The sequence below is a fragment of the Pygoscelis adeliae genome, unplaced genomic scaffold (assembly GCF_000699105.1).
Source record: "Pygoscelis adeliae isolate BGI_AS28 unplaced genomic scaffold, ASM69910v1 Scaffold22, whole genome shotgun sequence".
In the NCBI taxonomy this organism is placed as follows: domain Eukaryota; kingdom Metazoa; phylum Chordata; class Aves; order Sphenisciformes; family Spheniscidae; genus Pygoscelis; species Pygoscelis adeliae.
The window spans coordinates 1,715,653-1,729,354 of record NW_008824350.1 but is presented as its reverse complement, the minus strand read 5'-3'; the positions used below and the strand labels follow the sequence as shown (position 1 = coordinate 1,729,354).

Genomic DNA, 13,702 nt, shown 5'->3' with positions numbered 1-13,702 from the left:
TGGTGCACATCTACACTAGTAAATTCTTCTAACGACCAAAACTAGGTGGCTGCATATAAATTGCTTATTGGAAATGGTTCCCAGAATGTTCTAACTTCCAAACCATACCATGAAATATTTGCAAGTGTGCTAGCTGGCAACTGTCAAAATCATGTCAAAGAATATACTACTCATTTCTAGTATAAATGATTGCATTCGGGTTTCCAGTTCTATTTAGTTTATTAGCACAGGTTCTGCCTTAACATCCCAGAATCTCTGCTTTCAGTACATACAGAACAACTTAATGGTTTATTTAAGAAAATGGAAATCAGTAGAATTAAAAACTTGCTCACTATTAGAGATAGAATCCAATTATTTTGCCCGAAGCAATAACTTCTACTTAGAAACTGAGACGATCTGTTTTCCAATATTGCCTCCATTCATCATGGACTGGAAAGCGGCTTCAAGAGAAATAATGAAACAGGTTAGTGCCAAGCAAAATGTGCCAAGTAACTTTCAAAAAAGACAAAAAAATGGTAGAAGCAAATGTATTAAACAGCTCCCCAAATTAAGAAGGGGAAAAAAAAGCTAGTCTGTAATAAACCGGTAAGGGCAGTTTTGTGTAATAATTAAAAAAACTCATTTGTAAGCAACTGTTTTAACAATTACGTTTGCTGCTTTTGTGATATGCCATACAAATACCAAACAGAAAGACAAGGTGTGACTGGAGAGCCCACAAATGCTGTGGGTTTCACAAGCCTTTGTGAAAGGAAAAGGTTTATAAATACTCTATGTAGTGCAATAAATGTCAGAAACTGGTGCAAAAGAATAAATCTTTGAGTAAACAAAGTATGAAATATGACTGCTGTATTTGAACAAATTCCTTCAAAATACATATGTATACCAGTAAGTAGCAATGACTAGAATAAATTTAAATCTGTAAGATTTGGCTATCGCTTAATTCTACTGGTTTCCAATCTTGTGGGACTAAAGACTAAATGGACTAAATCATACTCTTCCCTTTTACTTGAAAGGGAAGCATTCTTACAGCATACCTGGAATCACCTGGCTCTCTAGCTTTGTCTCGCTGGAGTCACAAGGCCCCCTTCATTTTTGTATTTTCTTGTTACAGATTTTTTGAACAAGCTACAGGCTATTTTGTTCCTTTAAAAGAAATTATTTTTTACTTTGTTTAGCAGTCTCTAATATGCTTTCCCCTTTCTTGTGTGTACTTTTCAATTTATTTTTCGTTAGCAAATCCAATAACAAGCACTGTTAGAGATTGGTTTTTTTAAAGCATAAGTTCAAGGTTTCCAAAATACCATTTTCTTACACACAAGTTCTAAGAAATGGCCAGTAACTCTGTAAGATCAGGGTGGCTACCATCAGCTGCTAAGGTAACAGTTTAACAATTCATCCCCCCCCAGTAGTAAAACAAACAAAAAAAAACCCTCAAAATTTATATTCAATAGGGTTTTTCTAACATAAAATAATATTCTCACAGAACTTTTTAATACCTTGTGAAAAAATATTTTTTTATTATAACATAGAAATCATGTTTTAGATAAAATACAAAAATCTGAATTGGCAAATGAAAAAAAGGAGGTCATTAACCTCTACTGTCGTTGTATTTAATCAGATTATTTTTCTTAGAAAATGGTTTAAAAATCTTACCACCAATGTTTGCTAAGCCTTCTACCATGGTCTCTCTGACCTGTCAATGCAAACAAGTCCTTTTAGGTTTCTTCAAACAAGATTAACTTTTCCTAGAAACATGCCATAAAACTGCCACAGAAACTACCAGATCTAAAGGATTCTCTTGCTACAATGGACAAAGCTCTGTTTGGGCCAGATTCTTTCATCAAGAGAGGAAGGAATACTTTCTGATAAACCTGTAGGCAATTTAATGCTTCAATCAGAACTGGAACATCCCTGCCCCTGCCAAAATTTCACGTCTCAGGATTTTCCCAGGAGCAAATCACCTGAAGAATCAAAAACTAATTTAGACAGACCTCACAGGGAAGGGATGGATAAAGCATCTACCCATCACAAAATAATAAGCTTGAAACAAAATTTCAGGCAAAATCCCCAAAAGCATTCAGGACACTAACTAATCAGGAATTCAAAAGTAAGTATTTTTGAAGGACTGATCCCTTAAGTAAAAATCACTTGCACTCTATACTGAAAGAAATACAGACATCAGCAGCATGTAATTAGAAAAGTCTGTCATACTACAGTCACATCATCCTCAGCAGGTATCTACTAAAACAGTGCTACCTAATAAGTTTTCAAGTATACTTAAACATTCATAAAATCTGTTCAATGCTGAGGCATGGTAAGAGAACCAACGGCAAACAAATCGGACTTCTTGTAGTCAGACCATGATCTGAGGAGGTAGTATCAGAGGCCGTAGATTAGAACTAAAAGTTCCTACCTTCAGTTTACCCTCTTGGATCCACTGACAGAGTTGTAATATACTAGCTTCTTGTTTGTCCATATAGTTCAACACTAAGAATCTTTCCCTGTGAAAGAAAAGAATGAGCCTTGATTTAAGAAAGGTTGGTAAGCATATTTTGAAACCTTTACAAATCTTTTCAGGAAACAGCATTATTGAAACGGAAGGATTATGAGTACTAATTACAGTGAGACACAGCTCAGAGCTTTGCCAGCTTGTTGAGACAGCTCCCTGCAGTGGGAGCTTGACAGTAACATTGGTCTTAGACAGGTAATTCTGTTCAAGTATCAGAGAGAAGAGTAATAAAAATCAAGTCGTATTGCCAGAATAAGCAAACATCCGTAAAATGCGAGTGAATTCCTATTCTTTTTTACCTTTTTTTTGTGGTAGGGAGAATAATTAATGGACCTGCAACTAGATGGCGAGTATAAACTAACTTTCAGGCTCCCCAAAATTTTGCATATCCTGCTGTCAAGAGAAACTGAAACGATCATCAAAAACAGTTAATTACTTGTAGCAATGTACTGACTAAATTCTCCACTGCCTTCTACTACACATGCTGTATTTTAGTATTTTTATCCATTTTTTAAGAGTGCGGACAACAGTAACAGGGACAAGAAAAGAATTTTAATTAGAAGATGTCAATTTGCACAGAAATCAAAAGTCTCCCCAACTTTCTGCAATGCAATGAATGAAAAAACCTCCTAAAACTTAGCTCCACCTGAATCCTGACAGGAGATTCAGCAATTCCCAGAGTCATGACAAAAATCGTTTTACCTGTATATACCTGTCACACCTACAGTCCCATTATCTAATAAAACCCCAAATACTAAAAATGTAATTTCAATACAGTCACTGCATCAGCTGCATCCTTACTTTAAAAATATTTGATTTTCTCTCTGCCTGAACTACTACACTGGCAGAGAAGGCACTCTGCAAAACATCTGAGAACAGAACCACAGCAACACCTTCCCTCGTACTAAACAATCTGTCAGAGACTCCAGGACTGGATCAAGCAACCACAAACAAAGCGTAACAACAGACATCTATGTTAACATGTAACAACATCCTTTCCCATTTTTTATGCTGATACAGACAAATGTAAGAAAAGGGATCTACTGACGTTGTGATTATAGTTTCCTTTTTTGTATGGCAAAGTTCTGTTCTGAATACACGTGCCTACTGCGGATCTACAGACCACCTTCTGAACATCAGAGTCACAATATCATGTACACAATCTATCTGGAACCTGGTCACAAGTTCTGGAGGAGAAATGTACCTTGTGATGTTCCTCTCTTTCTGTATTTTTTCTATGTCGGGAGGCAGCGGAGGAGGATAAGGCACATCTTTGTTATACTGAGAAATCTGTCCGCACAGGATGATATGGCTGTTCTGATTCATCTGTTTGGGACAGCACAAAGTGAGAAAAATTACATTCCTTGGTCTCAGAAACTAAATTTTCCAGAGATGCAATAGATTATATTGCAAAATTTTCACATGGGTACCCTTATTTAGAGCCATATTTCCTAGAAAAGAGTGGGAGAATTGCAGGCAGTCCCATTCAACCTATGACAACATTCAAATAGAAAAATGCAGGGCAATAGTGGAAAAATAAATGCTATACAGCCTATGTGCAATTTAAAAAGGCCTTAAATACAAGGAATATAAGAAATTATTATCTTACTGTGTGCTCTTTTTGTCAGGAGGAGAGGGGTAATAGGACAAAGAAGTTGGATACAGCTGTGATTTAGAGCTCCCGAAGATGGCATTGCCACCAAAGCCTCCCTGCCATGAGACAGAGTAGTTTCACATTAACAATGAAGAGGGCTGGTCAAGAGTCTTTATGGAAGCCCAGCAGAGCTGGTCTTTTGTGAAGCCAGAAAACCAAAGCTGACGAAACACAAGATTACTACACTGACAGACAAGGTTTTTAGAATATTACCAAGTCTCCTGGCCAAAGGAGTGATAGACCAGAAGCAAAAATTGTGTTTCTATTACTATACTGCCAGGCTAGTCGAAATGACAGACACCGATTTCAAATATCTGATTTCTCCTCAGGACCAGGATCAGCACCTGGATTAGATCAATGAAGTGGAAAGCCTGCTCTGCTGTATTGTAGGCTGGTCTCCGGTATGAATTAATTCAAAGCTGGGCATGCAGGCATTGGAGAATGACTAGAATAAACCGGACAGCTGGTATAATCACCTGACTTATAACTGTATCACTGATGTCTCCACCAACATTATCGAAGTAAATATCCACACCACCTGGGCAGAGTTCACGTAGCTGCTCTGCCACATTCCCCTTCTTGTAATTGATAGCAGCATCAAACCCCATTTCTTGGACCAAAATGGAGCACTTTTCATCTGTGCCAGCGATCCCCACCACTCTAGAGCAGCCCTCGAGACGGCCAATCTGCAGAAGCAGAGTTAAAAAAAAACACAAAACAAAAAAAACCCCAAACAATAAAGAGAAGTTAGATCATTCATCTGCATAAAGGCACCAGTGGGAGGAAGGGGGCCTGAGGGGGTGTTACAGTTATCCCCCCCATCCCACTAAACCCCAAGCAGCAAAGTTCAGCGCACACTCCCATCTAATGTGACACAATCGCCTCTTGTCATTCCCTCCTCACACAGAGAGGAGGGGCAGGTACAACCGAAATCTGCCATCTTTCCAAACTCACTGACTGCAGGAGGTTTAGTCTGTGGAGTCACCAACAACTGGCAGTACCGGAGAGCCAAATGCAGTATAAAATCACCATCTGCCAAGTACCGTAACATAGCTAATAAAAGGCCAAAAAGATTGGACAATAATTGATTTAAATACATTCTTCATAGATTTGCTTATGCATTGTTTCTTCATAGCTCCTCTTTATCAGTAAGTCTTAAGCTTGCTTAATATCTATTGTGTGTGTGCGTATATACATTTGTAGATATGCACACACACACACACACAAACACACCGCAACATGTTCTGCAAAGCTGAGGAGGATAAAAGGGCTGTAAATCTCAAAACACAAAGGATGTCATGGAACACAACACAAAGAAGGGTTTACTACATTTCTTTACTGACTATTTTCTAATATAGAAAAAAATGAAAGTCACCGGTCAACTCAAAGACTGTGTTCAAATGGCAGACTATTATATAAATATATAGTAAGTACATGTATTTATACCATCTACTTTATTTATGCTAGTGACAAGTAATCACCTTGGGCCGTTTTCTCCTATCCGAGTTTCATGAAACTTAAGTTTCACACCTAAAATCTTTCTCAGTCAGAGCGTGAGCCAAATCTGTGAAACTGGCCTTTCCCATGGAGTTATACGTGCTCACGTTTACAATTATTTTATCTGTACATTTACTAACCAGCATGTTTCAGAAGCTAAACTTGGTAACAGAGTAAGCTTGTATGTCTTAAGCCTGCCTACCTACCTGGCCGGCCAAAGAGCCGCAGGCACCGGCTGCTCCGCTCACCACCATTGTCTGATTTGCACCCACAGTCACGTGTCCTTTCTCCTTTATACCTAACAGGGCCGTCAGCCCTGTGATGCCAGCTGCACCAAGAAAGTAGGAAAGGCGTCCACTGACAAGTTGTGGAACAAGCTACAAAACAGAAACATGCGGTGGCGTTCATTTCTTTTTAAGGTGAGGTTTTGCTGTTTCCTATTTGATTGTCTGAGGATGGAAGGCTAACTTAGGATATTTACCAGGCAAGGTACAACTGGTAGGGACAAGCTAGCTATAAACTAGGTCTACCTTAATAACAAGTTTATACAAAATGAAACAAGGATTATATTTCCACAGTTTTAGAAAAAGTTTTTAAACAAAGTCACTTCATAAGAAGTTAGCCACTATTTAAAAAGAAAAAAAGGTTTAGGAAAAGAGAACAGTGACAATCTGGTCCTTGCATTTGCATTACCTTTTGTAGCAAGCTTCCATCTAGAATGGCCACTGTCTGCCAGGGCCAGCTGAAGGATGTTACAAAGTCTCCTTTAGCAAGGTTATCGTGCTTGCTCTCCTCCACAACCCCAATGCCCCCACCGTCAGCAACTTCAGACAGCTGCCAGGGCAGGAGGTAATCTGAGCCTGTATCCTCATTCATTCGGCAGCGCTGAAAGACAAGGCTTTAATGAAAGGCTCTGGTGGAACACATGGTTCGTTTATGAGTTCAAGTTGGGGACGAGGTATGTTTAAAACTTCAAATACTCAAAAATCTCTCAATAAGCCCCAAATATTTATCATCATTTCTTAGATCCTTCTTTCCCCTCTTGTTTGCTCAGTACAAAAGGACCATTCTGATCTCCTCCAGCAGTGTTACCAAAACCAACACCTCCTATAGACGCTGCCTCAAAGTCAGCCGTGCAACCAAAGACGACCGGCTTGGATCTGATGAGAATCCTATAAATGCCATTCCTTAACTGGGTGAATAATAGAAATGTAGGCTCGAAAAAAACACCCGCAAGTCATTTAGTCCATGCCTATGCACTGAAGAACAGTCAAATATATTTAGACCATCCCTGACAGAGATCTGTTTAATGAAACATCTTGAAGTCTGAAGTCTTTCCTTTATATCTCCCCCTGTAGCCTGAGTTGGTACTTCAGGATTCTTAAACTTTTCCTTAATTCCCAAGCTAAACCTACTTTTCTGAAATTAAGACTTTCTTTTCTACTATCTCCATCTGTGCAGGGAACAAATGATCAGAATTCTCTTTATAGCAAACTTACATACTAGCAGACTGGGTCTGTCTGGTTCTCCTACCTTCACTTCTATTTCAACCCACAACTCTCCCAACTACAGGATTTCTACAGTTTTGCAGAATTAGATGCAAGTGCTGGTTATGGCTTCATTCACTAATCCTCCCTCTGTTTCCACCGTTTACAAAGTATTGACACATTTTTGTCCTGCCGTCACCCACTTAAGGAGAAAATCTGACTTTCATTTGTAAACAAAACTGGTAATAGCTAAATAACATTTAACTTGAATCATTTACGTGTTTTGTCTGGAAATGTTTGGCCTGATCGTGTCCCTCTCTTGCTTCGTCATGAAATATTCTTCCTCCTCTACCCACACTCCCCTCAATTGAAAAGTACTTCCTTCCACAGAAAAAAAAAAGTTTAAAAAAGTATATAAAAAAAGGCAAAGTACAGAAAAAGCTGATACAAACAATTCTGTAATGGTATACCAGGGCTTACAGTCTCTTCCTGGTCCTATAAAGTCATATTCCTATATATATCACAGGCACATTAATGCCAAATTCCTTCCCAATGTAACTCCATCAGAATGAATATAATTACTAAGTTATGCTAGAGATACATTTGTCGTATAATTGGTAACTTTGGTGTTAAACATCATGACAGGTACAGAGACGAAGATATTTTAAAAACAAATTCTGGCTTAGCTGTCAGTCCATCACCTACCATGTAAGGGTCCACAGAGAGATAAAGTGTTCTAACACGCACTTGTCCTGCTTGGATCATATCTGCTATTGTACTTTGTTCCAGTCGGAAGTTTTCAGCCACTGGCACTCCATTCTTACCTAGAATTATTTTAAAATCAAACAAATAAAGGAATCAATATAGAGCTTCCCTTAATCAGTATGGGAAGGTCTTTTTTTAAGGTAGTTCTGTTTAAAATAAGTTAGCCTGTATCTTTATTGAGGTATAAAACTACCGACCAACTTTCAGATTTTGTATCACAGACTACGATTTAAATGGGTGTTTAGCCATATGTTTGGGTTAATACCTATCCTAGACTGTAGTCTTCATTTTTCTAGCCTGATTACCTTGTATAAACAATGCACGCCTTACGACGACTATGCCCTTGAAGAAGAACTAGAAGACTGATAAAAGGGGAACATCCTGCCCCAGACTGCATCGGTGGCTAGATGATTGCCAAAAAACCAAGAAGTCAGCAAGAAACTGTGGTAACTAGGGGAAAGGTAAAGGCGACGGGGAGATCGCGACCACCAACTCAATTCAAGACTGGAAAGATGTGCCCCCCCCACCTGCAAGGAGGATGTGTGCTAATTTACATAGCAAACGAGGCTGATTTGAACATAACTAACCAATGAGCATGAATTTAGGTGGGCTTTTACTAATCATGTAACAATATAAATACGCTGTAGTTCTTTTGTGTGGTGTGCTAGCTTTGTGGAATTACCACCTAGCACCCACCTTTGCGCAAACATGAGCTAAATAAATGTCTCGGCTCTGTGTGTACGATTGGCTTATTGCACACTGGGTACCGGACCCCGCTTGTGGGACAACAGGTGCACTGCCACCATCCAAACTGAAGACCTGCTGGTCTGGAAGTAAGGTAAGCTGATCGCTTACCTGGGCCAGTACCAGGCACTTGCACTGACTGGCAGTTTCCATGCTGTTTGCTATGTATAATTTTAATGAATAATTAGGACAAATTAAAAAAAAAAAAAAAGGGGGCTGCTCTCATTCTCAAAAAATGGTTCTATATACCCTATGTACTGAAAAGCCCCTACCTTTCAAAACAAAGACGTGCATTGGGACTTCTCTCACATAACAAAACCATCGTGCACTATTTTGCCAGTAGCAAATGACCATACATTTTAACCAGGTAAGTTTTAAACTCTCACCTTTCAGCCTCTTTTGACTCAGTGAGATTGGGGGAATACAGACCATTGCCACTGTGCACGCATACGCTGCAAGAGCATCCCTTCGCAGCTACAGATAGACCTCCTTAAATTAAAGCTTCCCAGAAACACCTATAAAATGTATGCCAAGAGCCCAGAACTGGAGGCTTCATCCTCAGGTTGGTACCACATGCAGCAGATCAATCAGACTGACCACTGGAACCATTGGCACCAAAAGGAGAGTGCCAGATACCCATGTATGTTTTAAGTTGAAGTGACTGGGTGACTACAGCAGGCTACTGCTGTAACATTTGATTTGCATTAGAAAAGACTTATTTGCAGGTCACACAATAGTTCTTACCTCTTAGGATTATTTTGGCACTGAGCAGCACACAATACACCCCCAAAAAATTAATGCACACATGTGGGTCCTCTACAACAGACAATTTATAAAGTCACTATTCAAAAAATTGTGCTGACATCCGTAACAAGGCAAGTGTGTAAGCAAGGAAATAAACAGATCCTCAAAAGTGTAAATTTAAAAACCAAACACTTTGAGACATGGGAGACAGAAAAGATTCAATATTTACTAAAAGGAAACAAAAATGAACAATAACAAAATACCTTATTTTAGTCATCTCTTAAAGAGCAAAAAGAACAAATGTCAGAACTAAAAGCAATGCTTGCTAATCTTTCTTCACTTTGAGTCCCTACACTTAGGGTTTTCTCATATATTATGCATTAACCTTTTTTTTCTCACCCAAGAGTTTAGTAACCTGTATATATAGACTAAATAAATAAACTTCACAATAAACTTTATTTATTGCTGCATGCAATATTAAGATATATAAATGTCAGTATCTTAAGTTAGTGTCTGTTTCTTACCCTCACCATTTTGGAGCATTAGGCAACCGTAACAAACACATTGCTCCTTTATTGGAGAGAATACCTACCGGGGCGTGAATTCAGCACTACTCTCTGTATAATCATCCCTGCTTTTGCAGCAATTTCGCACTGGATTCCTACAAAGGAAAACATTGTTTGAAGGACTGAAACAGAAATTTTCTTGAAAAAGAACATGGGGCAAAGTACTTAGTAATTTGGAAACTAGGGATGAAATATGGGCCGCACCAATGTCAGCATCCATGCCCAAGAATCATATAAAACAACCTCAAATGTAAAATAAACAAACGTGTGAATAAAGACTTTCCCCGTTTACCTTGTAAAAGCCATGATTTTATACAATGTCACAGCAGCACCTTCTGGAAAGACTGAAAATTATAATTTACCGTGCTCCTTGTAGGATCATGACGACCCTCTACCAGGCTGTAGGGAGACGTGTTTGGTTTGCTTTCCTGTGCTGACTGAGAACACTCTGTTCCCACCTAAAAGACACTGACGCAGCTTTCCATGCCTAAGTCAGGTGCAACTCAATAAAAGGTATGCATGCATGCCAGTAATAGCAGTATATGATAAAAAGAGATTGTTGTGTGAGATGTTTCACATGAAATAGCAAGTCTTTCTATTAGCAGTGCATTTTCTCCTAAGAAATGGTCTGGCCCAGAGATGAGAAAGAATTAGATCACTGTTTGATCTGTTTTACTGAAAAATTTCTCCTTGAATTTCAACAGTTTAAAAGAGGACTGTAAATTTGTGTTCTTGCAACCATGAGATGCCAAAGTGATTAACAGGGAATGAACCTGATTTAACAGGAGAAAAATCATGATCTCATATGCTTTCAGAGATAATACAAAATAAAAATGTTCTTACTACTATTCTCAGCTGAGTGCCATAAATGACCAACCTCCACAAGAAGCAAGGACATTAAGGAATGAAACATAATAGCTGATGTCTTTGCCATAATCTTTATTTTGCTGACAAGAACAGCAAATTGGAGTGAAGCTAAACAAATGAGCTTCATCATCACCACTTATCCAACATCTTTATTCTTTGAACATTGCAAAACACAGAACTTTCTGTTTGTACTGTTATGGTGCTTACATTACAGCACTCACAGACCATCAAGAACTACAGCTGGGAGTGCTGAAAAACATAACAAAAAAAAAAAAGTTACCAGGACAAAATGGGCGTATCCCTGGCCTTTCCCTCTCCTCTAAAAGCCACAACTGATTCAAACCAAAAATATCTTGTTCATAAACCAGATAGAGGTTTAACATTTGATTGTGTCTGCACTTGAAAAGCTACTTATTAGGTGAAAATTATTCAAGTTAGTTTCTTTTCAGTATTTCGACACCTAAGGGTGCTACAAGAAAAACTACAAGAAATGGATCTCAAATGTGTCTTCACAGCATCACATTAGTGAAAAATAAGTGACTTGCACAGTTCTTTGGACAGAACAATGTAGAACATCAGTCTACAACAAAAGGAAAAAAAAACCCCACATTTTGATGAAGTTACTAGTTACTGTTTAAAAACAAAAAATGAGCATTGAAAATACAGGAGTTAACAGTTAAAGAGAGAAATAAAAATCCATTTTTATACCCACACAGCTAATACAATCTCTAGAATAAATATACTCATGTAAAACCCTAACAGGAAGGATGGCCTAAGATAAGTTTTGGCAGACCTTGGGTTCAGCATCATACTGTGCTATAGACTTCCTGTGTGATCTCGGGCACGTCACTTTGTACTTCTTTTAGAAAATATTTTTCAGAACAAAATTCCAAATTCCTCTTCAAAACTTTGAAGTGGGCAGGTCTATACTCATAATGACCTCTTCTGTTTTTATAATGCATGAAAACATCAAATTGCGTATTTTCACTTTATATTCCATGTCATTCCTAAGTGCCCTTGAGTGTAAATGTTTGAATATTGAATTGTTGAATACCTGAATCCTTTTACACTAGCTTGGCTAATAACATCTGCATAACAAAATTACATTCAAGTGGTACAGTTGTCATCCCCAGAGCAATTTCTTAGCATCTGAGAATTTGTGCTAATTCAACTAGTATTTTATAAACTGTCAGATGTGCCCAGTGCAGTTTAAAAGGACAACCATGCTCTAGTAAACAATTTGCGCACATACAGAACTTGGCTTAAGTTTACAACCACTAATGAAACTGCTCTGCGCAGAAATAGTGAGTTAAGAAGGCAGTGAACATAAATAACATAAACCAACAGTGAATATAAACCAACAGCGATCTGACAGCTCGCATGAAATCTGGGCAAATCATTCCTCTATATACTATTCATATTCAGTTCAAGTCTATCCATGGTGTTACGGGTTTCATCCACCGTTTATAAACCATACAGCACAGGCAGAACTGCTGTACAGCTCACGCCTTACAGAAAGGTCCACTGCCAAAACTGCTGACTCAATTTTTGTTATCTTGACACTAAGTACCTGTACTATGCAAACACAAAAACCCAATCGGAACAAGAAGAGAGATGAAAAGCATTTTTATTGTGCCTAACACATACCTGAAATATCTGCTTTCTATTACAGTACAGAGAAAAAATACAGTTTAAAAAAAAAAGCCAAAGAAAAGCAATACAGAGTGGCATAGAAAGATGAGAGTGGAAAAAGTATACAATGTAGGTTTAGGTTACTTCTTCCAATGCCTGACATGCTGAGGGAACAAAAATGCTACTGATTTCCCAGGTCACTTTCACCGCTTTTGGTTGAGAAGCTTGTGTACTAAATCAACCTGAAGAACTTCCAGATACTGTGAGTGGGTGGACAGAAAACGAGGCTGGCAACTGAATTGTCACTCATTCCATGACAGCTGTCACAGTCAAATACAACACTGGAGATGGACACTTACTTCTAAATATGACTGCACTTACTCTACCGTGAAGTCAGTAATGCCATTACACAAGCAAATCTTCACACTAATATCGTAACATAATAAGAAACAATCAAACTTTCCTCGCATTATAAAGATTACGAAAGTGAGTAAAGAAAATAAGAGGCACTATCCTTTAGCACCATAAACTAAAGAAAGCTTTTGGAGAAAGAGAACAAGATTTTTCAAAAGCAAAATAAAGTGGATTTGTGTCGTATACATAATCCTTTTCAATATACGTGTAATGCCAATGTGAAGGACAGTTGATTATTTTTTTAAAAGACCAACAGGAAGCAACATGCACTACCATTTTAGCTTTTCAAAACAAAAATAACCTGAGTTGTTTTTACTTTTTAAATCAAATGGAGTAAAATTAATTGCAAGCTTTAACACCATCATTCTATGCCAAGATCATCCGACCCACCCTATGAGTACAACTGCAGCATCAAGCAGCACAACAACAGTACCATCAGGGGAGTTTCAGGTATGTTTTAGCCCAGTTTTATTCTTATTCCCTCCTCTCCTCGCCTTTCTTTTCCCATTTTTGCAGACACACATGGAAACTCCTTTTAAAAATGTTAAATAAATCCCTCAGCACTAAAATGCTCCAGTTTGTTTGTCCTGGGCTTGGTTCCTAGAACTTCCAGTTTCTGAGATTGCCCATAAGACGCTGTTTTCAGCTGTGTATACTTTTGCCAAAACGATTCACCTGCTTCCAAGTTGTCAGAGCCCATGCCAGGTGCAGTCTAGTAAAAAAAGGAAGAGCAGGTAGTTTATCCCTCCCTTTATCAGGCCCGGGCAGCATGGAGAATGAAGGAAGTCAATCTAAATGGAGGACAAGTAAGACTGGAACTCTT

At 38.4% G+C, this 13,702-nt stretch overlaps 1 protein-coding gene across 1 annotated transcript; it reads right to left on the bottom strand.

Moving 5' to 3' along the window:
* Positions 1-204: 204 nt before the first annotated feature.
* Positions 205-10,061, bottom strand: PTGR2 (prostaglandin reductase 2). Its single transcript, XM_009319198.1, has 9 exons — positions 9,993-10,061; positions 7,853-7,971; positions 6,354-6,545; positions 5,867-6,037; positions 4,640-4,849; positions 3,714-3,835; positions 2,414-2,501; positions 1,654-1,693; positions 205-440 (listed from the first exon to the last, which is right to left on the bottom strand). Exons 1-9 carry the CDS (start codon positions 10,027-10,029, stop codon positions 376-378), a joined length of 1,044 nt encoding a protein of 347 aa, XP_009317473.1. The 5' UTR covers positions 10,030-10,061; the 3' UTR covers positions 205-375.
* Positions 10,062-13,702: the final 3,641 nt, after the last annotated feature.

Bases quoted from the DNA above. Each gene is read 5' to 3' on its own strand.
- PTGR2 (XM_009319198.1), bottom strand. From the start codon at position 10,029: ATGATTATACAGAGAGTAGTGCTGAATTCACGCCCCG. The intron at 7,972-9,992 runs GTAGGTATTCTC...AAATAATTCTAG, and splicing joins AGTGCTGAATTCACGCCCCG to GTAAGAATGGAGTGCCAGTG. The intron at 3,836-4,639 runs GTGATTATACCA...TGTCCCAAACAG, and splicing joins GTGATACAGTTATAAGTCAG to ATGAATCAGAACAGCCATAT.